A 24,613-nucleotide genomic window follows, 5' to 3' on the forward strand; every position below is an offset into this window, starting at 1 on the left:
TATGAACTTGTTATAGCCTAAGAGTCTGCGTCTTTCACATTTACAGTTTGCAAACTTCACGCTTTTTATATTCCGTTTTTGCGCTTACAACAACATGTTTTCAAGTGGAGTGATTTAAAGACATAAATCAATAAAAAATAAAACCAGAAACATGCTAGATTCTCAATTCCTTGCAATTAACTGGCGGTCATTCCTAAACTTACATGTATTACAAGAGCCATAACAAACGATATTCGGAGTAAGTGAAATACTGAATAAAGGACTTTAAACAATGTGTTTAACCTTCTTGTTTTCCCCGCTTGGCTCCATGCTCTTACATGGTCCGTGGGTCTTTTCAGGTAACGTTATCAAGCGTAAACGAAGCCGTGTGCAGGTGGGCGCGAAGCCTCAAACAAAGGCGGAAGGGAAGGCAGGATTTCGCTCTTGCTTCTCCGCTTTTCATGAGCCACCACGCGGAGTAAAAATGTCCCAGAATGCATTGTTCATCATGGCGGCTCCCAGTTGTCGGCGTGTGTGTAAACAGTTGTAGTCAACAGTGTACAAACAAGTTGTAGGTTTCATGAATCGTTTCAATCTTTCGACGACCTCTGGAATATAAATAATCAAAGATGAAGATTAAATCCAAGTCTTCGTATCACAAATCTGAGAACACCTACCGGGTGAGAGTCCAGCAACGCAATGTAGCATGATGCTAATAGAGGCGCAGGAGTACAGTGGGGATTACAACAACTGTGTTTTCAGTCTATTTAACTGACATTTAGTATGAAAGTTATGCCCGAGCACGCTGTGGATTGGTTGTGAATTCCCCTCAGATTGCACAGAATAATATGTCATGGAAAAGATTACAGTTAACCCCATGATTGAAGAGTGGCTGTCGTCCAGCTTCAGCAGACATTTAATCCTCTTGTATTTTTTCTTCTTCTTTTTTTCCAGTTTCTCACTTTTGCTGAAAGACTTGCCAATGTCAACATTGATGTCATCCATCGTATTGACCGGACTGGAGCTTATGCAGAGGTTGGTACAGCCGGTGTGGCAACATGATGGTTCCTCTCACTTCCAGAGGGACCGTCTCTGTGTTTCTACTGTATTCTAACAATAATCGCTTGTTTTCTCCTTACGCAGGAAGTAGAAACCTACTTCTCTGAAGGACTGACAAAATGGAAAGACCTGGACTTGACCGAGCATTTCAGTACGTATAAACTAGAGTATAAACCACATCACTTGTCATATTGTCAGGACCAAAGACCTTGTGTGTTAACAGCCGATGTAAAATGAAATCATGCCTTTCCTTTTCACAGCTACCTTTTTGAAAGAGGTTTCCAACCGGAGTCAGTCGTTCAACATGCTGGTGTTCCACCAGGAGTCGATAGTGGCGAGTCTGAAAACGCACCTGGCCGTCAAGAACAGTTTGGCCTACCAAGCATTGTTGGAGTAAGTCGCCGTGTTGTTTCCCAGAGGAAGAGGGGTTCTTGTTGTTGTTGTTGAAGTTGAACTACAAGCTGACTTACTTAGCCCTGTCTGTCCTCCTCCAGCCTGGTGGTGCAGCTGGCCAGAGACCTGCAGACTGACTTCTACCCCCACTTCCCCGACTTCTTCATTCTGATCACCTCACTGCTGGACACCAAGGACACGGGGGTCCTGGAGTGGGCTTTCACCTGTCTCTCCTTCCTCTACAAGTACATGTGGCGGGTCATGGTGAAGGACATGACCAACATCTACAGGTGGGGAAATACGATAAAGTCAGACTATGTGAACACGGAGGATCCTCCCCGCCCCCCTTTGTTGCACACTCACCTGTTCTTACCTTTCGTCCCCGCAGTTTAAACAGCACGTTGTTCGAGCACAAGAAAGAGCACATCCGCAACTTTGCAGCAGAGAGCTTCTCTTTTTTGATGAGAAAGGTGAGCTACGTCAACCATGAACCTGTACACTCCTTTACTTGTGCCATTTTAGTGTTTCACCGATGCCTCGTTCTTTTGAACAGGTTCCAGATCTCGATGCCCTGCTGAGCCACGTGTTCTCAGACCTGCAGCAGCACCCCGACAAGGCGGAGGGAACAGGCCAGCTGCTGTTTGAAATGTGCAAGGGAGTCCGAAAAATGTTCCACTCCTGCGCTACAAAAGTGAGTTTAATTTCCAAGTGGGCGTCGGCTGGGCGGGGGGAACTTAAGGGTGTTTGCTCCTAAGAAATTTGAAACGTTGTTGTGTGAGAATGCCACTTAATTAAAGACTGAACGAAGCATATGTGTGTAGCAAAAGACACACTAATCCAGAATGTATGCTTCCTCTCCACCTGTCTCGCCAGGCTTTCCCCGTAGCTTTGCGTAAGCTCGGACCCTCGACCAACACGGGAGTGTCTCTGCCGTGGGACACCGTTAAGAAGGCTCTGGATCACATGGCCCAGGCTGCTGCCAATCACGTTGACCGAGAACACTTCCTGGTTCTGTGGGAGTCCTTACAGGTGGGCGAGATGTCCGACCGTCGACCGTAATCGCGCCTCTCTCCTCCCTCCATAGGTGTTTGATGTTTGTGTGGTCCCCATGTACAGGTCAGTGTGGTGGAGGTCTTAGCTGTTGTGGAGGACAAAGGAGAAGAGGCGGAGCTGGCAACCGAGCAGCTGGAGAGGCTGCTTGTCATCCTCCACACCCTGGTGTCCCACAAGAACGGAGCCAAGATCACCAAGCCGGAAGCTGTCTGCCAGGTAACAGGAGAACAGGAATTTGTGAGATTTAAGTTTGACACAAAAAGTCTTCAACAACAACACGTCCTTCATTCCCCTTTGTCAGTAATGATCTTTTTTGCTGTATTTTCTCCATCATCTTTTTCCGGCAGACGGTGTTGAGGCTGATTCAGAGCTCGTCTCTGTCGGCTTCTTGTTCCCGTCTACTCCTCCAGATCACCTCCTCCCTGCTCCTCGGGGAGAACGTCGCCCTGCCAAAAGCACTCACCCAGGAGATGGTTCAAAAGGTGTGTGTTTGGGATAAGCGGTGGCAGGAGGGGGGAAACATAGCATCTGTGTGTCGTGGAGGGAATGGAAAGAAGTCGGTGTGATGTGCTTCTCTGACTCTTGTTCACAAGGTGTTCGGCAGCACAGTGGGACAAGATCTCATACTGGAGTTCACCAAGGAGATGTTCACCATGAAGCAATTTGAACAGGTGAGTTGTCATTAGAGTGAGATATATATATATATATATATATATATATATATATATATATATATATAGGGTAGGAAATATAAAAATAAATTGGCGGCACTTTTTGAAACTTGTGAAATAACATTTTACCTTTTTTTCAAAATAATAAATATACTTATTTAGGCTTACAGGATATGGGCAATTTTCATAAAAATGGCAATAATAAGACTATTAGGCAGTACTCTAAAGATACAGAATTGTTTTCTTATATTTGTTTAACAAAAAACAAACAAAACATAAATCAGACAATCATATTCAATTGAATTCTTATTTCTTTGTAGTTATTTACTGTTAGAATTTTTTTTTCAACAATTATAACATATATTTGTTTTTTTATAATTCAATATTATATTTATTCTGACACTGAGATAGATATAAATATACACACACGCACACTCTATTTTTGTTTGTTCTTTTCCCCTTCACCGCTCCCGGACACTTGCCTCTCTCTCCCTCCCCCAGCTCTTCCTCCCGAGCCTGTTGCGTTTCACAGCCGGCTTGTTTGAGAGCGGCGATCCTGTTTCTCGCCACTGTGGCCTGGACGAGCTGGTCAGTCTGATCCTGGCCAAAGCTCCGCCCCCCACAGACGGCTCCATGGCCTTTGAAACCTACCCACTGCTGTTCACTGGCCAGACTACAGGGTGAGATACTGCACCATGCATCAAACATTGTATATTAACTGCGTATCATCTTCCATAACCATATTTTTCTTGTCCGGCAGAGTGTTCCCCACTAAAGACGACGGTCCGGCCAGCAACTCAACGTCAGAGCAGCCGGCGGTTCCTGACATGGTGCTGTCGCTGATTCACTTCCCCGGGGAGCAGAACCAGTCCATCACCGACCTGTCGCTGCCTTGGGCTGCCCTGGTGCTCCTGCCGCACCTCAGGTAACACCACACACTCGCACACATACACAAAGAATGTATACACACACTAATCTTCCTCACTTCCATCCTCATACACTCTCTTCCATGCAGGCTTTGCAGAAAGGTCTCACCAAGGTATTATATTTATGATTCTGATATTGTGATTAATAATTTTTCAGGCCCATCGTTCCAGCGAGTGTTGTTCCAGCTGTGACCGCTTTCTTAAACCACATCCTGTGTGAGATTGAGGCAGAGAAACTGGGAAAAGGTTTGTAATTTCTTTTTAATATTCAGAGTGTTTGAAGCGTGAAAAGCAAAATGTTCACATCAACTAAAACTGATGTGTGGTTTATTAGGGTTTAAAAGACATCTCTGTCACCCTAAACCAAAGCATTTGATAGTTGATTAATCTTAGTAGTACGTTTTAAGAACTTGACGGACACTTGGTTGTGTTTGATATTTTATCCACTAAATTATGATTTTTAATCAATAATGAAAAATAATAATTTGCAGTGCTGAAATAATGAGGTCACTAACTGTTTCTAAATGGAACAATCAAGCCAGTGCACACCAGCTGAGGTTCTTTGACTCGAGGTCACAGAGTTGTCGAAATAGTATTATCATCAACGACATTTAAGGAACGTTTTGATTCCCACAAAGAAGTTAAATTTGTTTCTCTTTGAAGTTTAACATTAAAAATGAATGAGATTTGAATCCCGTGTAAAGTTGTGCTGTTCCTGAGACTGACTTGAAGCCCCTCTGTCCCGTCCCCAGCTGGTCTGTTTGTGGCGGCTCAGGCCATGAGCTGCCTCCTCACCCTGGATGGCTCGGCCCAGCTCCTCTCACTGGTCACGGTGGACAAGATCAACTCAATCCTACAGTAAGTACCGTGTGTGTGTGTGTGTGTGTGTGTGTGTGCTTTAATAATTCATGTGTCAGTTCATCAACAGATTGCGAACAATGGGATGAAAGGGTTTGACTCTCTTTCATTGCGCTTACAGGAAGTTCCCCACGGACCTGTCTGCCCTGTTGCTCGGAGACCTGTACTACACTCGCCTGTCGCTCAGCGGCGTTTCAGAGCACCTGTCCCACAATGCACTGCTGGAGCTCCACCAGATGCTGCACGCCAACCTCTCCTCCAACATCCCCAAGGTACGTCTGCAGTCACAGCAGCGGGGGCTCGAAGAACTCAAAGTACCTTTACCGGCAAGCTGTCGGAGAATATCCGAGGACAGACGTGAACACGTTGATGTATCCATCACCGCTGAATTCTTTTCTTCTCCAGATTCGCCTGCTGACTCTGCGGATTCTCTCTCACTTTGAGGCGGAGCTCCAGCCGCAGGCCGAGGTACGACCGTCTGTCCACATACTCGCGAAAAATGCCATGAGATGTTCTACAACGATGAGCTCATGTGCTTACCTGCGTGAGTGTCTGCCCCTCCTGTCCAGGGCGAGGAGAGCATGGAGGTGCAGCCGGTGTTCGCGCTGTGCCTGCAGGCGGAGCTGGTGCCGGCCTCGGTGCAGGACTACCGGGACAAGCTGCTTCACCTCCGGAAGCTGCGGTACGACCTGGTGCAGCGCAGCCTGCCTCAGGGGCCCCCCGGCACCTTCCAGCAGGTACAGAGGATCCACTCCCGGTGTCTCTTCTTTCTTTTTACGCATTGGGAAAATAGCCACAACGTGGTATTGGATCATTTATTCCTGTGCCTGGAATTTTATATGTACTTTATTGTTGATAATGCACAGTATGATATACAGGAACAAGTATTTTCATTCGTTGTGTATGTGTCAATCAGTTTACAATTGTAAAGAAGAAAAACAAGAAAGTAAAACAGAAAGAAAATAAAAGTAAAGAAATAAATATAAGATGCAAAAAATAACAAAGGCAAAATATCATATAGTTATAATAATAATTAATAATAATACAGAGACGTGACTGGAATGTTATATGCAAATGTGAAAAGGCTGTTAATTTTCCTTCAGGTTCCTCTGCGATACCTCATCGCAATGCTGTTCGTCAACTTCAAGCCCCTGTGGGAGGCGGTCCTTGAGCTCCTCGTGTGAGTATCATAGAATCTGAAATGACACGCATTCGGTGTTTAGATTATTTTAGTCAGAACCTTTCTAAACATGACTACTCTAACAGGCCGTACAGGTAAAACTTCTCTCTTTCATGAATAATAATAATCATTTATTTTATATAGCGCTTCTCAAGTCACCCGAAGTCGCTTTACAGAGTGCAGAGTCCAGTAGTCATACACACACACACAGTCATACCGGTGAATGAATATATGTGAACATAATTTATTGAGCATAAATAAATGTCATTCTTCACAGGACCCATGCCAGGGGGATGGACAACAAGGACTTCTGGAGGGTCTACCATGAACATCTGGAAATGGTGGCAGGGATAGCTGGTAAGGCTTTGTACGCTCATGAGTATAATCCTCCAGCTGTTGGGTGGTGGAACCCCCACTATGGAGGACTTAAATGTCTTATGTATAAATAAATAAATGCATGAAGGAATACACAAATAAATGTATAAATACAGAAATAAATAAATGCTTAAATAAATGTATAAATAAATAAATACAGAAATAAATAAATGTATAATCAAATAAATACAATAATAAATAAATCCTGAAATAAATTTATAAATATATACAGGAATGAATAAATATATATAAGTTATACCTAAACAGGACATCATTAAATACGTCTATTTCTGTATTTCATTTAATTACGTCTCTATTTATGTGTCCACACGTATTTCTTCATTTTATTTATGCGTGACATTTATGTGTCCTTGTATGCAAATGAGCTGGGTCGGTCCGGACCTCATTGTTAAACAGGCTTGAAGCAAGACAGAAGCAACCGATCCCGAGCACGTGGACCTGTAGACGAAAGGCGTTTATTATGCATTCTTGTCTGTCAGAAAAAGTCAATCTTACTCTCTCTGCATGTCACAGAAAAAGAATTACAGGAGAGCGACGAGGACTATGATGACGACGAAGAGGAGGGCGGTCTCGAGGGCGAGCCGGGCTGCGATGTCATTGAGAGCGGGGACATGGGGGTGCTGTTCCTGGAGAGGCTGAAGTTGACCTCCGTCCCCAACGACAGGACGGACTTCCCCAACTTCCGCAGCCTGCTGTGGCGTTGCATGACCCAGTTTCCCGACCGAGTGGAACCGCGCAGCCGGGAACTGAGCCCGCTGCTGCTGAGGTTCATCCAGTGAGTGTTTGCTCCGTTTAACGGGTGTTTTGAGGAAATCATTGCCCAATATTTTGGTAACGAGTATCTGGCACTGATGGTTTTTGTTTGTTTGTTGTCAGGAATGAGTTTTACCGCACCGACATGCTGGTGGCCCCCACCCAGGACTTGAGGAAGGGGAATGACGCCGACCTCGAGGAGTCTGGGGTGGCGATGGAGGAAGACGAGGAGAGGGGGGATGACGAGCAGGAGGCCGAGGAGGGAGGCAGACAGCAGAAGAAGGCTCCTCCCAAGAGAGCCACTGCGAAGTAAGACCTCATAATAGGCGTCATTAACTTTTACACAAACTACACAACAACTTTAAAGCCAGGTTTCCTGTTTTGATAAATATCATGTTTTAAGGATGACAAAAAAGTGAACATCAGCAGGGCTCCTTTGGTTGATTGATGTTCACCTGTACCTGTGTTATATACTATAACGAGTTTACCTGAACTGTGTGTGGTTTTTATCTTCGTCAGACATCTGATCTGCCATCTGAAGGTGTTCGCCAAATTCACCAACCCTCGCTATCTGTACATGGAGAGAAGCCTCAGTGAGCTGTATAACCAGGTAACCCTAGCGCATCTTAAAACTATGCCCCCATTGGAGCTGACTGACACTACCACCCTAAATACCCTAATTTAGCTCTGAGTATGATCTTTTGAGTCTGAAGGGCCTCAAACATGCCTGATACGTGTGCCTCTGTGTCCAGTTGCTCTGCCATCAGGACCAGCAGATCCAGCGAGTGGCTCTGGAATGCGTCCTCACATACAAAGACTCCAACATCGTACCGTACAAGTAAGAAAACCACCGTGTCCGCCTGAAGAGATGGACAGGAACGCAAATATACAGTAATTCGGCTCTTGAAGCAACAATCTCCCTTTTCTTTCCGCTCCTCAATGAGGTCGTTGTGAGCGTCGTCGATAGGAATCAGAGCCCTCGGAGGAATGTGAACTTCATGCCCTCTGTTGTCACGCTATCCGTCTCCTGGACCTCCAGGCAGCCGACCTGCAGACAGATGTGTCGTTCCGAGGAAGTTTAGCGTTACAGATGATTATGTGTGGCTCGTTGTTCAGGATGACGGCCGTGAATAGACCTTATGATTCCCTTTTTTTGGGTATGCTGTTTGTAATCCATATCTTATTAATTGGTTATGAAATACTACATTATGGGCAATTAGGACTTTACTTTATTTCTATCCCAAGATCTGAGTGTCTATCTTGCAAATAAGTCTTTGTTTAAGACATTAAACCAAAACAAGCTGCAGGGGCGATGTGCTCTGACCTTTTTTCTTTGTTTGTGTACAGGGAGAATCTCGAGAGGCTACTCGATGACAAACACTTCAAAGAGGAGATTGTCCATTTCAACATTTCTGAGGAGACAGGAGTGATTGATGCGTCACACAGAGTCAAACTCATCCCTTTGCTCATGAGGTACGTACACCTATGTGTGTGTGTGTGTGTGTGTGTTTGGCAGTGTTTTTCCATTTGTGTTTTGTTATCTTCCAATTATAGGAATAACTATTGACATGTTGGGAATATGAGAGGAATGATTGCACTCATGTCTGTACAGCTTAGCATAAGGACAGGAAACGGCAAGCCTGGTCCAATAGGAACCCCTCACTGCTCAAAATGGCAATATTTCTTTATTGAACTATAAAACGATAAGATGGATCATAGTTACGCCGCTTTTCCAAACAAGAGGTATGTGCTTTCACAGATTCTGTCTCCCACACTTCCATATGGTATTGGTTCTGTTTCATTCATCCAGTAGTTTGCATGGAACCAGCTTGTTCTCCTGCTGCACAGGGTTCATACGGTAATGGAAAACCTGGAAAAGTTATGGAATTTGAAAATGGTTATTTACAGTCCTGGGGGGAAAAAATCAGAAAAGTCATGGACATTTGTTATATTCATATGTTCATTTTATAATAATGAATATGCTTTTTAAAGAATGAGGCTCAAAATATAAGCTGGCATTCGCTCTTTCAAACTCGAAGCACACATTTTTCTCGCTGCAAGTGAACGCGCCTTAGCTGAAAACTGTAAATGTTTCTTCTTTTAACCCTTGTGTTGCCTTCGGGTCATTTTGACCCGATTCAATATTTAACCCTCCTGTCGCCTTCGGGTCAATTTGATCCGATTCAATGTTTAATGTCGGTGTTCTTTCGGGAGTCAACAAACAAACTTAAAGTACCTCACACTTAAACTTGGAAAACAATATTAATTCTAATAATTTTCTGGAGATTTTAATAGCTGGGGTCATATTGACCTCAAGGGTAAAATATGTTAGTAAATATAAAGGTAACAGGAGGGTTAAACATTGAATCGGGTCATATTGACCCGAAGGCGACAGGAGGGTGAAACATTGAATCGGGTCAAATTGACCCGAAGGCAACACAAGGGTTAATCTAAACTATTGTCTCTCATTCATTTGTGTCATTTAAGGTTATATACTGTATGCTTTTGAATTCTCATTGATAGTTTAAATACTACATTTTCTCACTTTTTCATGTATACACCGAGAATTCACAAAATGTTTGGTCATGGAAATTTGGTTTAAAGTCCTGGAAATCCATTGGTCAACATGTGTATGAACCCCGGCGGCAGACAGCTTGGTCACTTCTAAAGCTTCAGGCATGGCCCAAGATGCATTGTGGGAACAGAAGACATGTTCATTCATAAGTGATTTCAATTACTTTACCCACAAAAGCTATAGGAGACCATTCTCATTATTGTCGTATTTTTCTGGTAAATAATGTAATATGGCTTTGTTCGAAGTCACCAACACGTTGACTTAATGTCCCCTTCACCGGCTTTGTGCTCGCTGTTTATTACCCAGGATCCTGTTCGGCCGTCTGCGGAGTAAAGCAGGCAGTAAGTTTCAAGGGAAGGCGAGCGCCGCCACCCGGTCCTCCATTATCCTGCGCTTTCTGGCAGGATGCCAACCCGAGGAGCTGGGAATATTCATCGACCTGCTGCTGGAGCCCATCCGCAAACACAGTGAAGGTAGGACACGTCTATGGTGGGAAATGAAAGATGTTCTCAGTCATATTGCTTTTACCACAGACACAAACACTGTACTATATAGTTTTTTAAAGTGTGCATTCTGTGTGGATATTGGATATTGGGGTCATCGTAACGAGCAGCAACACTGTAAAAACGGATTGACATGGACCTAATGAATCATCCAGTCTGCGTGAAAACTCTTGTAGCGTGTTTATGAAATCATATTATTAAACCTGGATCCATTTCTTTAGCTGATTGAAGGCTCCCTAAGCAGCACACGTGTTGCTCCAGCAGGATGTATGTTTCTGTCTGAAGGCCTTCACACATCATGAGGAGTTTCTATTTAGTCAGTTATAAACATTATGTTTTATGTATCTATAGGTAAATGAGAAATGCCAGTTTATTTTAGATTTTTTAATGAATTTGTTTTCACTTTGTTGTTATGAGGTTTAAAACACAATGTACAAAAACGGGAAGTTGTCTGAAAACTCTCTGAACAACTGTCGACATGGTTGACTCATATATATATATACAGGACTGTCTCAGAAAATTAGAATATTGTGATAAAGTTCTTTATTTTCTGTAATGCAATTAAAAAAACAAAAATGTCATGCATTCTGGATTCATTACAAATCAACTGAAATATTGCAAGCCTTTTATTCTTTTAATATTGCTGATTATGGCTTACAGCTTAAGAAAACTCTAAAATCCTATCTCATAAAATTGTAATATTTCCTCAGACCAAGTAAAAAAAAGATTTATAACAGCTGAGTGTTTGTCAAGGCTCAGGAAACCCTTGCAGGTGTTTCGAGTTAATTAGACAATTCAAGTGATTTGTTTAATACCCTACTAGTATACTTTTTCATGATATTCTAATATTTAGAGATAGGATATTTGAGTTTTCTTAAGCTGTAAGCCATAATCAGCAATATTAAAAGAATAAAAGGCTTGCAATATTTCAGTTGATTTGTAATGAATCCAGAATGCATGACATTTTTGTTTTTTTAATTGCATTACAGAAAATAAAGAACTTCATCACAATATTCTAATTTTCTGAGACAGTCCTGTATATATATATATTTTTTTTTATATATATATTTATTATATATTTTTATATATATTTTTAGTTGATATTTTTATATATAAATATTTTTTTATATATGTATTTATTTATATATATTTTGTATTATATATATTGTTTCAACCCTAATCAATGTACATTTTAATTTTGTTAGTCCACTCTGGGGGCCTTATTTGAATTTATGCTCAAACGTGTAGTTAATCCGCATTAAAAGATAGTTAGCAACATTGTTTTTTATATTTAATCAATACAGTAACTCTTAAAGATGTGAGGTTTTACCTGGTTTTTGCGTCATCATTTACTTTATATTTAGCCTTTTCCGAAGTCCCTCGTCAACGTGTTTTGTCCTCAGGTTCGTGCCTGGCAGCGGTGGAGAAAGCCGTGGCGGAGACAGACGTGGGGGCCGTCCTGCCGCTGGGCCGGCAGCACAGCCTGCTGAACATCATCAATGTGGTGATCCAGAAACTGGGCCACCTCATCCACATCTACCTGCCCAAGGTGCTGCAGATCCTGCTGTGCGTCACCGCCTCCGTGTCCGTCGTCCTGGAGAAGAGGGACCAGGTAACCAGGATATTGTCAATATCTAAAGATTCCGTAATGATTTATTTATATGGAATGAATTACCTGGACAACTTGAGAGTATCTCAAGACTAGCAAATTAAATGCAACACTTTTAACAGCCGTATCAAAATCCCCTGCGTTTGGAGACGCAAACCGCAAAGGAAACGGCGTGCCCTTGTTTCTCAGAGTTGATCTTCCCCTGTTGTCCGCAGCTGCGTCCAGGTTGCATCGGTCCTCTGAAGAACCTGAGGCGACTCGGCATCCTGAGGATCCAAGACTTTTTTGACGGCTTCGACTCCTACAGCTTCAGTGCGGACGAGCTGGATGCCGTCTTTCAGGCCGTGGTCTGGCCTCAGGTACATTTAGCAAACAAAGCTATTTTAGCAACAACGATATGTATTTGTTTTTTACGTTCTCCTTTTATTAGCTCCGTTTTTTTCATCAATAAATGTGTGGTTTACATTTCTGTTTGTGCAGTTGTGTCGTCTCCCGACAGAGAGCCCTTACTCCCCGACCCCTCTGCTGAAACTAATCCACGTTTGGTGCAAAAATGCAAGGTTTGCGTTTTCTTCTTCTCTATCAACCACAACACCTTCATCAGAGTGAGAAAGAGTTTAAGAAAGTACAAATATGTTCTTTTGTCCGTCTCAGGTACTTCCCCCTCTTGGCCAAGCAGAGACCGAACCAGCCGGAGTGCGATGTCCTCCTGAACGTCTTCGCCATCCTCTCAGCCAAGAAAGCTTCCCCGGTGACCATCGGAGTGGTAATGGACATCGCTGAGTTCCTCGCGACCGCTGAAGACTTCGTACCCTCGGAGGCTGAGACGGAGCTGAGCATCACCGGCTGTCTGTTCCCGCAGCCTAAAGAGGGCTCGCTTGTCACTGCCGGTTAGCAGAATCCGCCTTAAATATATCTTTGAATTCCACTTTCTGGCTACTTGTCACTGCTGGATAAAGCTAACTGTTTATGTTTGTGTCCTGCAGACTCGCTACACCAGGGCTCCAGTGTGCTGCTGCCTCACATATCCACCTTGCTGCAGTACCTCAGCGGAGTCGTGCGCAACACAGACCGACTCAAGAAGAAGAAGTTCAGAGTTCAGGTGGCAAAAGAGCTCAACATCCTCTCCAAGTAAGAGTTTCTTCTGGAAGTGAACGTAGTGTAGTTTTTCAGTTTTACTGTGTCTAAGGTGCATCGCTTAAAAATCTTCTACATGCAGTCGTCTCATCGAACTCTTTCTTTTTTTTCTTCTTTTTCTCCGTCAGGGTCAGTCGGTTTGTGAGCGACAAGGAGCAGAGCTCGGTACTCATCACCTTGCTGCTGCCCTACCTCCAGAAAGGCTTCAACCCTCAAGTAAGACTTATTAAAATAACTGTTATTGTACAGAAAGCTTAAATGAGATTGATTTCTGCCTTGAACGGGCCTCCAGGGCTGTGTGTACCACCTCCAACCATCTCTACCTATTCATTGAGTTAAGTTATGAAGAGTTGAGGTCCGGGTCAGAACCACGGTCATAGATCTTGGTCTTAAATCAGTGATGGAGTTGGGACTTCACCAGAATCAGAACCTTTTATTGCCATTTATGTTTTCACGTACAAGGAATGTGTCATGGCGGGTGGTGCGATATTAACATTAACAACAACCAACGACAATCAACACAGACGAGAATTAAGAATATAAAAACATATATAAGATAAAGTGCACAGACGGGCAGGATTTCAGAACCTTTTAAGTGTATTTCAAGTGAAGAGTTGTGTGTATTTAAGTCGTGTGTTGGGGAGTGACCGGAAGGAAATTGTCCTGGGGATGACCGAGTCAGTCACTTGCAGGCACCTGTGCCTTGGATGCTCAACTCGGAAGTTCTTTGAAATAGGTTGTACATCTTCATGCTGCACACGAATGACCTTTAGCCGTGTGTTTGTTTCAGGAGACAGAAATCGACATCCTGGCCACGGTGCAGAACCTGCTGCGACAGTCCGTGCAGCCATCCGTCTTCCTGCGGCCGCTCGGCAAACTCTTTGCCATCATTCACCACAAGCTGCCCAGGCAGGCCCTCACCAACGTCTTCCAGGTACAGCAGAGAACCGAGAGGATCAAGAGCGCATAGGGGGGGGAATTTAAACTGAAAAGGGATATTCAGATATTATGAAGCTGAGAATTGCTTTTCTGAAAAAGAAAGTGTCTCAAACTGTTTGAATAATAAATATCTAGCGTTTAATTTAAAGTCTTAGATTATCATAGGTCAAGTGTCTCTTGTGACGCCTGTGTTTCTGAATCGTCCTCCCTCTTAATCTGCTTTCAGACTCTGTCAGATCTGGAGCCTTCCCTTTCCTACATCACTGATTTAGCCTCAAAGGTAAGCTCGTTTATTACATTCGCACATTGCGACCAGTGAGAAAAACAACTCATTGTTTTCCCGCTCGCCGTCTTCAGCTCAACGCGTTCGACAGTCGCCACTTGGACGAGGTCCACTTTGACGTGCGCCTGGTGGCTTTCCAAGACGCCTCCATGCGGGTCAAGGGCATGACGACCCTGGACATGGACTACATCTACGTCATCATGCACAACTGCTTTCACACCTTTGAGGTAAGCAGATGTGTGTCCCGCGTATGCTCGTCTGAGTGAATCCCACCTGGCTACTTCTACAGCGTTGATCATGTTCTCCCCTCCTCTCTCGCCCTCCAGATGGGAGACATGTCGCTGGGAGACAACGCCACCTTGTGTCTGTCGGCCGTGATCACCCAGCTGGCGGCGGTCGGTGCTGGAGAGCAGCTCTACAAGGACGTTGTGCAACACACCATCCTGACCGCCGTGCACAAGGGACTGCGCAGCACGACCGATGTAGGAACTCACACCTCTCCTCACAGCCGTATCAAGAGCTATGCTCTAAATATTAACCCCGCCCCCTCCCCCAACACCTTCACTCTCCTAGACTGTGCAGCATGAATACACCACAGTGCTGGCCTGCTTGGTGAAGACCTTTCCCTCCAGGAAAGAGTTCCGAGACCTGGTACAGCTCACCGACTACAACGACGCCGAGTCTGACTTCTTTGAGCACATGAAGCACATCCAGGTCAGAGAGAAGCCCTCAGGACGCCTTCCTTTCATTTTGACCCGACTGTTACACGCAAACTGAAGTTTTTACCGCCCCTGTTTTAGATCCACCGTCGTGGGCGTGCCCTGAGGAAGCTGGCCAAGCAGCTGACCGAGGGCCAGGTGGCGATGACGCCTCGTTCACTGCAGAATTACATAATGCCGTACGCCATGACCGCCCTGCTGGACGAGAAGATGCTGAAGGTGACTCGGGCGTTCATTCGAACTTTGCACGTGTTCTGTTTTATTTGTCCGTGTGTCTGATTCTCTCCTCCCCTGGGCAGCATGAGAGCATGATATCGGCGTCGGTGGAGATTGTGGGCGCTGTGTGCCGCAAGCTGACCTGGTCCAAGTACCTCTACTACCTCAAACACTTTGTCCACGTCCTGCAGACGGGGCAGGCCGAGCAGAAACTGGCTATTAGGTAGATTTGTCTCTTTTAACCCTTGTGTTGCCTTCGGGTCAATTTGACCCGATTCAATGTTTCACCCTCCTGTCGCCTTCGGGTCAATATGACCCGATTCAATGTTTAACCCTCCTGTTACCTTTATATTTACTAACATATTTTACCCTTGAGGTCAATATGACCCCAGCTATTAAAATCTCCAGAAAATTATTAGAATTAATATTGTTTTCCAAGTTTAAGTGTGAGGTACTTTATGTTTGTTTGTTGACTCCCGAAAGAACACCGACATTAAACATTGAATCGGGTCAAATTGACCCGAAGGCTACAGGAGGGTTAAATATTGAATCGGGTCAAAATGACCCGAAGGCAACACAAGGGTTAAACATTTTTTGCTTAATGTTTTTTAAACCATTGCATTGCTTTTCATTGACCTTTTACATTTAACATGATTTATTGAGGCGTTTCGTTAATTCTCTACTCCCCCCCCCCCCCCCCCTTCCTTTTTCTTTTCAAAATCCAGTTTGCTGATCACAGTCCTGGAGGCTTTCCATTTTGACCATCAAACCCTCAGCAGAGAAATGGAAGCAGCCAAGGCCAGAGAGAGTGAGTGACTATTTCAAAATACAGCTGTAAACTCTGACTGCTTCAAAACAAATACAGAGCTGGAAAAATGTTAAGACAGGACGTGTTAAATGATAAATACTTGTGTAGCACTTTTCTCGTCTTCCGACCACTCAAAGCGTTTTTAACATGACATCATTCACCCATTCACACACTGATGGGAAGAGCTACGGTTCCACCTGCACATTAGGAGTAACTAACATTCACACACTGTAGGCACAGCTACGGGAGCAATTTTGGGGTTACGTGTCTCGCCAAAGGACACATCGACATGGGCTAGCGGAGCCGGGGATCGAACTGCCGATCCTCTGATCGAAGGACGACCCTGCTCACCACTGAGACACGGTGTCCTATTGATTAAACAAAAGATCCTGAATGAAACTACATGTGTTTGTCAAGCTGGGAGAGTTGAAGTCGACGCCGAGGATGAGGACCAAGCTGCAGCCGGCGAATCGGACGCCAGCGACGACGAGGAAGCAATGGAGGTAGACGGTAAGACCGCTCCGACCGACGTTCCCATGGAAACGGACACCGCCAGCAGAGAAGAGCACGTCGCCTCGAAAGAAGGAGCCACCTCCGAAGCCAAGACGCCGACGGGTCCAAAGCCCTTCGTGGTAGCCAGCGGGCTGCCGCAGAGCACGGGGGAGCTGGAGTCTCTGATCCGCGCCATCCACCAGACCGTCACCAACAGCGTGCTGCCTCGCCTGCACAAGTGTCTCACTGCAAAGGTAGGATGCAGCCACACACGTGCCAGCTTCGTCCGTGTGTATGAAGGCTCTAAACGGCAGTAAAATAGTGGACGTGTCTTTTTTTCTTCTTTTTTCTTTCTTTTAGATAAAGCGTGACGATGAGCACAAGTCGGTGAAGTCGAAGGATGTGAAGGAGGAGGAGGTGGCGAGGATACCGATCGGCTTCGCCATGGTCAAAATGATGCAGACTCTGCCTCCTGACATCATGGAGGTCCACTTGCCTGGGTATGCAGCTGTGTGTACTGTGTAGTTTGTGTGTGTTTAGTGATATGCGTAATTTGTCTTTCTGTTGGTAAATATTTGTGTCTGTTGTCCAGGATCCTGATGAAGGTGTGTGTGGTGCTGAGGAGCCGCTTCCAGGAGGTTCGCGACGTGGCGAGGGGAACTCTGGTGAAGATCATCGAGACTCTCGGCTACAGGTACCTGCAGTACCTGCTCAAAGAGATGCAGGGGGTCCTGGTCAAGGGCTACCAGGTAGGAGCGCACACGGGGACACGGCCATGACCGCATGTCACAAGTGTCCCTGCAAGTCCTCATCGATCTGTTTGTGATCCCTTCTACCAGGTCCACGTGCTAACATTCACAGTACACCAGCTGCTCTTGGTCCTCACTCCAACCCTGAAGAGTGGTGACCTGGACCCATGCATGAACATGCTGATCGAAGTAAGAACGCTTCACTCCACAAAGACTTCATTATGTCGGATCATAGAGATGGCTGAGCAGTGATTCGGTTCAAATCGTTTTGGTCAAAATGTTATTCAAATGTATTTTGGGCTGTTTAATCAAACTTCCCCGCTGGTCAGATCTTCAACAACGAGCTGTTTGGGCCTGTGGCCGAGGAGAAGGAGGTGAAGGGGATCGTCTCCAAGCTGATGGAGGCTCGGCACAGCAAGAGCATGGACTCCTACGAGCTGCTGGCCCGCTTTTGCAGCAAGGACAGCGTAACCAAGTTCCTATTGCCACTGAAGGAGGTGAGCGGGGAAGGATATTTTCTTTTAAAAGACACGCGTATAATAATCTATATTTGTGTTTAAACTTGCATGCATTGGGAGTCTTTTTTAAAACCAAAACATAAAGCATATCATTTAACTTTCAGCTCCTGGAGAACTCCTTTAGTCTGAAGGTGTGTAACAGGGTGGGGGCTGTGCTGAGGCGGCTGGTCCTGGGTCTGCTCGTCAATGACGGCATGACTGCTCAAGACATCTTGCTGCTGTGCCACAGCCTGGTCAGCCAAAGTCTGCCGCTGCTTACAAAGAGAGACCGGTACACACACACACACACACACACACACACACACACACGCATACAAGCTCACTTTAATTTCCAGTAAATCACGTTAATGCTTCTATCCACCTGCACATGTATGACTCTGTGTGTGTGTGTGTGTGTGTGTGTGTGTGTGTGTAGAGAGAAAGCCTCAGCTAAGCCTCCCCCAGACCCCAGACTGCCCCCTCCCAGCTGCCTGCTCCTGCTTCCGACTCCAAAGAGAGGCGGTCAGAAAGCGCCGGTCAGCAGCCGATCCAACATGTACATCCTCGTGGACGCCGGCCTCAAGGTGCACATTGGGAAAAACTCCCGAGCTCCGTTTCAATAATGTAATGGGTTTGTTTTGGTCCTCTGAAGTGTTTACCATCATGTGTGTCCGCCTGTCTTCTCAGCTGCTCCACCTGAGTCTAAAGAAATCCAAAGTGACGTCGTCCGACACCTCGGCTCTGGAGATGCTGGATCCTTTCGTGCCGCTGCTCATCGACTGCCTCAACTCCATGCACGTCAAGGTACTCGCGGTTTATGGTTACTTTTATCCCCCCCTAACTTTGAGTATCGGTCATTCGGGCCCATTCCCATATCTGAGATCGTGACTTGTACCGTCTCCACTCTCCTGCACCCTCTTCCTCCGTCTCTCCGCCCTCCCAGGTGATCACTGAGGCCCTGGTGGCATTCACTTGGCTGTTTAAGTTCCCTCTGCCCGCAGTGCAACAGAATGCCAACCAGCTGACCATGCAGCTCTTTATCCTGCTAAAAGATTACTCTAAGGCCGGAGCCGCCCGCGGGGAGAACTTCAGCCTCGTCCAGAACTGCTTCAAGGTACAAGAAATGACAAATGCACACACACACACACACACACACACACACACACACACACACACACACACACACACACACATGGGTGAGACCGTCTGTCAGTTTGAGGAACACTACCTTTTTTTAGTTTTGAAGCTAAAGCATAACAACGTAGCTCAAGTCATTAAGCTCTCTGACATTGTTTTGATTTGCGTGTGTGAATTCTGAAAAGTCAGGAAGAAACTGCTTCATGTTGACTCTGTTTGTCTCTCAGGCCATCACCATGCTGGTGAAGAACGTCAAACACAACCAGATTTCAGAGACACAACTACAAGTGCTGCTGGGATATGCCGAGGAAGACATCTACGACCAGTCTCGCCAGGCCACGGCCTTCGGCCTGCTGAAGGTAGCCGGTCAGATTGTGTTCTGTGCAAAAAGCTTCCGGACAAATCCTCCCTGGATCTCCGGCCCCCTGAGCCATGTATTCATACGTGTATCTGATGTCGTTTCTGCCTCCTTCAGGCAATTCTGTCCAGGAAGCTCATCGTTCCAGAGATGGAGGAGGTTATGAAGAAAGTTGCCACGCTTTCCGTAAACGGCAGCAACAACATGATCAGAATCCACTGCCGACAGGTAGACGCACATACAAGAAAAGGCCGCGGTTCTTCTCCTCGCTGAAGACCTGAAGGACAAAACGATGTTTTTAAAACCATGTTTTGCAGATCTATCTGAAATACCTGCTGGACTACCCCCTGGGGAAGAAGCTGAGAGGCCACATGAACTTCGTGGTGGCCCAGCTGCACTACGAGCACGACACAGGCCGGGAGTCTGTGCTGGAGATGATGGCCTACATCTTCCAGACGTTCCCCCAGGTGCGCACATGGAGTTAATACTGCATTTGTGTGACGGCTAAATTACCCAGGGTACCCGCATGTGCCAACCATCCGTCCAATCCCAGTGTTACTAACCCAGAGCACTTTCCATACTTCCTCTCAGAACCTGCTGATGAAGTACAGCGGCTTGTTCTTCGCCCCGCTGGCCCTGGTCGTGGTCAACGATGACTCTGCTCGCTGTAAGAAAATGGCCACCATGGCCATCAAGGCCCTGCTGGCCAAGCTGGACTTGAACCAGCAGAACAACCTGTTCACCCTCGTCAACACCTGGCTGAATGCAGAGAAGGTACACATCCACTTTTTTTGTAATTCCCTCTTAAAAGTTGTAATTAGTAATATACGTATCTTGTTTGTCTGCGTTTCCAGTTCTTGTGGTAATTTTGGTCCGTTAGCCTGAAATGATTATGAATATTATCTGTTTTCCCCCTGCCCTCCCAGGCCAGCCTGCGGCGTCTCGGGGCTCAGCTGTGTGGCCTGTACGTGGAGCTGGAGGGGGACAAGTTTGCCCGTCGCATGAACGACCTGCTGCCGCTGGTGGAGAAAGAGATAAACCCTGAGAAATACGAAGACGTGAGGCCACACGTTCACACGGTCCACGGCCACGCGCCGTGAAGCCCGAGGGAAACGAGTAAAGCATCTTTAACCCACTTTCTGTCTTTCAGATCGAGGAGGAGGAGGACGAGAGAGGAGCAGACCGGCTGCTGTTCAGTTTTCTGACTCTCCTCACCAAACTGAGTAAACACTGTGGCCTGCTGGAGCGCCGCAAGCCTCACGACACCCTGTGTAGTATCTGGGGTAAAGAACCGACGCACACGCAAAACCTCGCTATCACTTACACCGGCACATTTCACACACACACACACACACACACACACACACACACACTTGCTCAATTTCTTTATGCCTCCACGTCGGCGATAACTGGCCGGAGGGGTGATGTTATTCCCGTACATTTCATTTTGTGACCGTTTTTAGGGGGAACTTCTTCAAATGTGTCACAAATGTCGACCTGGACTTGAGAATGAACTGGTTTGATGATACTGGTCAAAGGTCACCTCGCGTCTAGAGGCCAAAATTGGAAAGCCCGATTTTGGCTATAACTCTCAGATTGATCTGCTTTCTTTATGACGGTGTCAACACACACATTTCTAACGGGACAGAATCATGTCGTGATGTGATATTCGACTGTTCGGCAGAGGCGTGCGACCACGAGTCAGTAATTGTGTTTTCCTCCTGCAGCTCACATTGAAGCCCACCTGCGGTACCCTCACTGCTGGGTGTGGCTGACGGCCTCGCAGCTGTTTGGTCAGCTGTTCGCAGCCTATCCGGCAGAGCAGCTGGTGGCCGTATGGAGAGGAGAGGGAGATGCTTCACCTAAGTCTCCAGCCACATCCTTTCTCACCAGCCGCATGGACAAGAAGGCGAGGACTCCTTCTTTCCTTTTTTTTTTTGACTGTGATTTGATTTCACCATGTTGTTCTCATCATTTAAACTCTGACATTTTTTTATAACATTTGACAACAGATGAGAGAGTTGGCGTTATCTTTCTGCCATCAACTCCAGTCCAGGTTCCTAGACGTAGCGTCAGGAGAGCAGGTGCCCAAACTCCACCAACACACCATCAACTTCTGTCAAAGGTCAATTAGAGTTGCACGAGAGTTGATTAACATCGTGTTGTGCTCCGCCCCCAGGTGATCAAGAACCTGCTGTTCGTGGGGAAAGTGATCTACCTCCTTTCTCCCGAGTCTGATGCCACCCCCCCTCAGGAAGAATCGAAAAATGAGGAGAAGGAGAAGAAGGAGGAAGAAGAAGAAGAAAAAGAGGAGGAGGAGCAGCAGAATGCAGATGAAGAGAGGGAAGAGAAAGAAGTAGAGGGGAAAGATGAAGATGAAAAGGAGGAGGAGGAGGAAGATGAAGGTGACCATGATGATCGGCCTCCTTCCCTGCTGTGGTTGATAAAGAAACTGTCGCTGATGGCCAAGCGAGAGGCAGCGTTCACTCCCAAAGTTCCCCTGAGGGTACGTATCGGCCGCTTTGACTTCTGCTGACGTGTCTTTGCTTCCTCGCTCGTGTCTCTTCCTCGGCCCGTAACTCCTCCCAGCGAGGAGGTGAGAGACGGAGGCCAGGAAGAGACACAAGCTTGGAGGGGCCAGCAAATGCCAAATGATAGATCCTTGGTTTTATTGTGTCCGTCTTAAACATCGTCGGTTTCATGTTATTGCAGCATTTACACATCACACCGCTTGTTAAAGCTCTGCCACCCCGTTTAAAAAAGATGTGTGGTGGAAAGCAGGCTCGCTGTAGCCACTAATCCTGATGAAACATGATCACTCATCCATATCTGCACTAATTTAGTGTTGCACATTATTGTTGTTTTGAAAATATATGCAGTGTAAAACTCACTATACCCTTTATTGCCAACATATTTGAACTTTAGTTTTTCACAGCTTGCATGTTATTGTTATCTTGAAAAGGTATTTAGTGTAAAATAGGTTAATATTAGCCCTAATAAGCAATTATTCTGACGTTTTTTTCACAGATGTAACTTTATTTGCATTGTTCTAACATCGTGATTGCACATTTTATTTGTTCTAGTCTGATGGAGCAGTCTGTTGACTTGAAAGTGATTGCAATTTTCTTTATTCTATTTTAAAAAGCACAGTCATCAAAAAGTTGTTTGTTCAATACAAATTCAGCTCAGACTATTTTAAAGAGGGGCGTGACAGGAAAACTTTGAGAATTCGTTACATTTCCGGGTCACGGTAGGAGAGCATTAACACAATGATAGGTACCATAGCAGCTAATAGTTTCTCTGGTTAACTTCAGACTCTTTAGTTTTTGGTTTGTACAAGATAAAATTACGTTACCAAGTAAAATAAGATAGCTGTGTGTGTTTGTTTTGATAGTACAAGAGTATAAAGTGTCAAGTGTTTCAGTAAAGTTGTTACATTTTAGCAGCTTGATGGAGTGGGGGGGGTCATTGCAGGATACCATTTAAATAATTATACGGATTAATTTTCTCGTAGATGTAGTAATTATGATTCCTCAAGTCCACAACATAACCATCAGTAACAACATGAACTGTCACTCAAACTCTAACATCGAAAACCATCTCGCCGTAAAATAATGTCATTTTCTTCCCCTCTGCTCTCCTCACCGCCACAGAGAACGTGTGTGTTCAAGTTCCTGGGCGCGATAGCCATGGACCTGGGGAAGGAGCGACTGGGTCCCTATCTGACCACGCTCATCACGCCTCTCTACAGGGAGCTGGACAGCACCTATGCAGACCAAGGTACCTGCTCCTGGCCCCGTAGTTCAAACAAAAGCCGAGACATGCCGCGTGTGTCACATAAAAGGCCGAACAGTGAAATGAAGCTCAGACCTCCTTCTAAAATGTCTCTCTGTCCAGATCCCACCCTGAAGAACTTGGCACAGGAGCTGATCGAGCTGCTGAAGAAACACGTGGGGCTGGAGAAGTTCTCTCTGGCCTTCTCTGCGGTCCAGAAGGAGTTTTCACAGAAGAGAGCTGCACGCAAACGACACAGAGCCATGCAGGTACGATGGCTAAACACGCAGACACACACACGCACACGAGTGGCCAACTTCACTCCTACCAATTAATTTCTTTGTCCTCTGTTTTTTTTTCGCAGGCGGTGGCAAACCCAGAAATCGCAGCCAAGAAGAAACTCAAGAAGCACAAGAACAAAATAGAAGCCAAGAAGAGGAAGATCGAGTTCCTCCGGCCCGGATATAAAGCCAAGAGGCACCGGAGCAACGTGCTCAAAGACCTGGCCATGGTGCAGTGAGCCCAGTCGGGTTCATCAGAGACGCTCGGTGGGATCGAAGGCCGTTGAGCCCAGGAAAGAGACTCCGGGGAGTCAGCGGGCCGTGTCCATGTTCTTGGGGATTAACCGGCGGACGATTTCAGCAAAAAAGTCTCACTTCATGTTCTTGCATAATATTATAAAATGAGATATCGTGTCACCGCTGTTGCGCGTCAGGATGTCTCCGTATTGCTAACGACATCAGTTCATATGAACTCAACGTTTTTCTTCTTTTTTTTTCTCTCCAGTGAACAAAGTCTAGAGTCGTCCTCAGATTTATATCCTGTGCAGTTGACCGTACTTTTTGTAATTAAAAGGATAAGACATTTTGACTGTTTGTGTCCTTGTGTCTGTTTTTGAAAATCAAAGATGTCATGTGTAAGCTGATAAAAAACAAATTAGTATTATTATATTTGATAAAATTTATTTAACATCTACTCAGTGATTCACAACTGGTTTTATTCAAACACAATTAAGTCAAATGTAATTAATATATATACAACATTTCTTGAATCAAGGGAAAAATATTGTACATGTTTTTAACTCGATGTTTTGATGAAAAAGTTTTTGAATAATTCAAATCTAAACCGGTATCTGCCCGCAGCCCAGTGGTCGTGGACAGCTGCCTTAATTCATACATTAAAAAATTTTTATTACACATTTAAATACATTGCACTACTTGTTCAACAATGACATCCATGCATTAATGCAGAATTTTAATTTGTTTTGTAAAAATGTTTTGGGTGTGTTGCTGAAACGCAAGTTACGTATGTAACTATGGTTCTATGAATCCTGGATGACCGCCAGAGGCGGTGCTTAGCACTGGATATCTTCCGTCTTGCGCATAGCAGGTCGAGTATTAATAACGACAAAGTCACCCGTGACCTCGGATGACCCGCCCACCGGGTATAAGTTCCGGTGTCATCCCGAGATCAGTTCTACGGAATCTTCTCGCGAACTCACGAGATTCCGAGTGACTAAGAACTCTGGCGGTTATCCAGGATTCATAGA

General features: G+C 45.5%; 1 protein-coding gene across 2 annotated transcripts; it reads left to right on the forward strand.

Annotated features, from left to right (window-relative positions):
- Positions 1-511: 511 nt before the first annotated feature.
- utp20 (UTP20 small subunit processome component) lies at positions 512-23,934 on the forward strand. Of its 2 annotated transcripts, XM_056425042.1 has the most exons (61): positions 512-659; positions 934-1,014; positions 1,123-1,189; positions 1,299-1,431; positions 1,533-1,721; positions 1,820-1,901; positions 1,985-2,122; positions 2,305-2,460; positions 2,548-2,700; positions 2,832-2,966; positions 3,078-3,155; positions 3,657-3,835; positions 3,916-4,080; positions 4,239-4,327; positions 4,834-4,939; positions 5,061-5,211; positions 5,345-5,407; positions 5,509-5,676; positions 6,043-6,119; positions 6,397-6,476; positions 7,029-7,290; positions 7,392-7,577; positions 7,788-7,878; positions 8,021-8,106; positions 8,616-8,741; positions 10,150-10,316; positions 11,750-11,958; positions 12,171-12,314; positions 12,436-12,515; positions 12,610-12,845; positions 12,942-13,086; positions 13,221-13,308; positions 13,883-14,026; positions 14,258-14,311; positions 14,389-14,541; positions 14,641-14,796; positions 14,888-15,028; positions 15,115-15,252; positions 15,333-15,472; positions 15,975-16,057; positions 16,475-16,803; positions 16,910-17,049; positions 17,142-17,298; positions 17,389-17,487; positions 17,628-17,795; positions 17,921-18,087; positions 18,232-18,379; positions 18,483-18,599; positions 18,739-18,909; positions 19,160-19,291; positions 19,408-19,518; positions 19,608-19,757; positions 19,882-20,064; positions 20,217-20,348; positions 20,441-20,573; positions 21,018-21,199; positions 21,303-21,374; positions 21,470-21,796; positions 22,944-23,070; positions 23,188-23,333; positions 23,429-23,934. In XM_056425042.1, the coding sequence occupies exons 1-61, from the start codon at positions 609-611 to the stop codon at positions 23,582-23,584; spliced, it is 8,517 nt and encodes a 2,838-aa protein (XP_056281017.1). In that variant the 5' UTR covers positions 512-608; the 3' UTR covers positions 23,585-23,934. The 2 variants fall into 2 exon arrangements, with proteins under 2 accessions (XP_056281017.1, XP_056281018.1); XM_056425043.1 differs by lacking the exon at positions 512-659 and having other exon boundaries at positions 937-1,014; positions 1,513-1,721.
- The last annotated feature ends 679 nt before the right edge of the window (positions 23,935-24,613 follow it).

This window comes from Pseudoliparis swirei, chromosome 10 (assembly GCF_029220125.1).
Source record: "Pseudoliparis swirei isolate HS2019 ecotype Mariana Trench chromosome 10, NWPU_hadal_v1, whole genome shotgun sequence".
In the NCBI taxonomy this organism is placed as follows: domain Eukaryota; kingdom Metazoa; phylum Chordata; class Actinopteri; order Perciformes; family Liparidae; genus Pseudoliparis; species Pseudoliparis swirei.

Bases quoted from the DNA above. Each gene is read 5' to 3' on its own strand.
- utp20 (XM_056425042.1), top strand. From the start codon at position 609: ATGAAGATTAAATCCAAGTCTTCGTATCACAAATCTGAGAACACCTAC. The intron at 12,846-12,941 runs GTTAGCAGAATC...TGTGTCCTGCAG, and splicing joins GGGCTCGCTTGTCACTGCCG to ACTCGCTACACCAGGGCTCC. The intron at 15,473-15,974 runs GTAGATTTGTCT...TTCAAAATCCAG, and splicing joins GAGCAGAAACTGGCTATTAG to TTTGCTGATCACAGTCCTGG.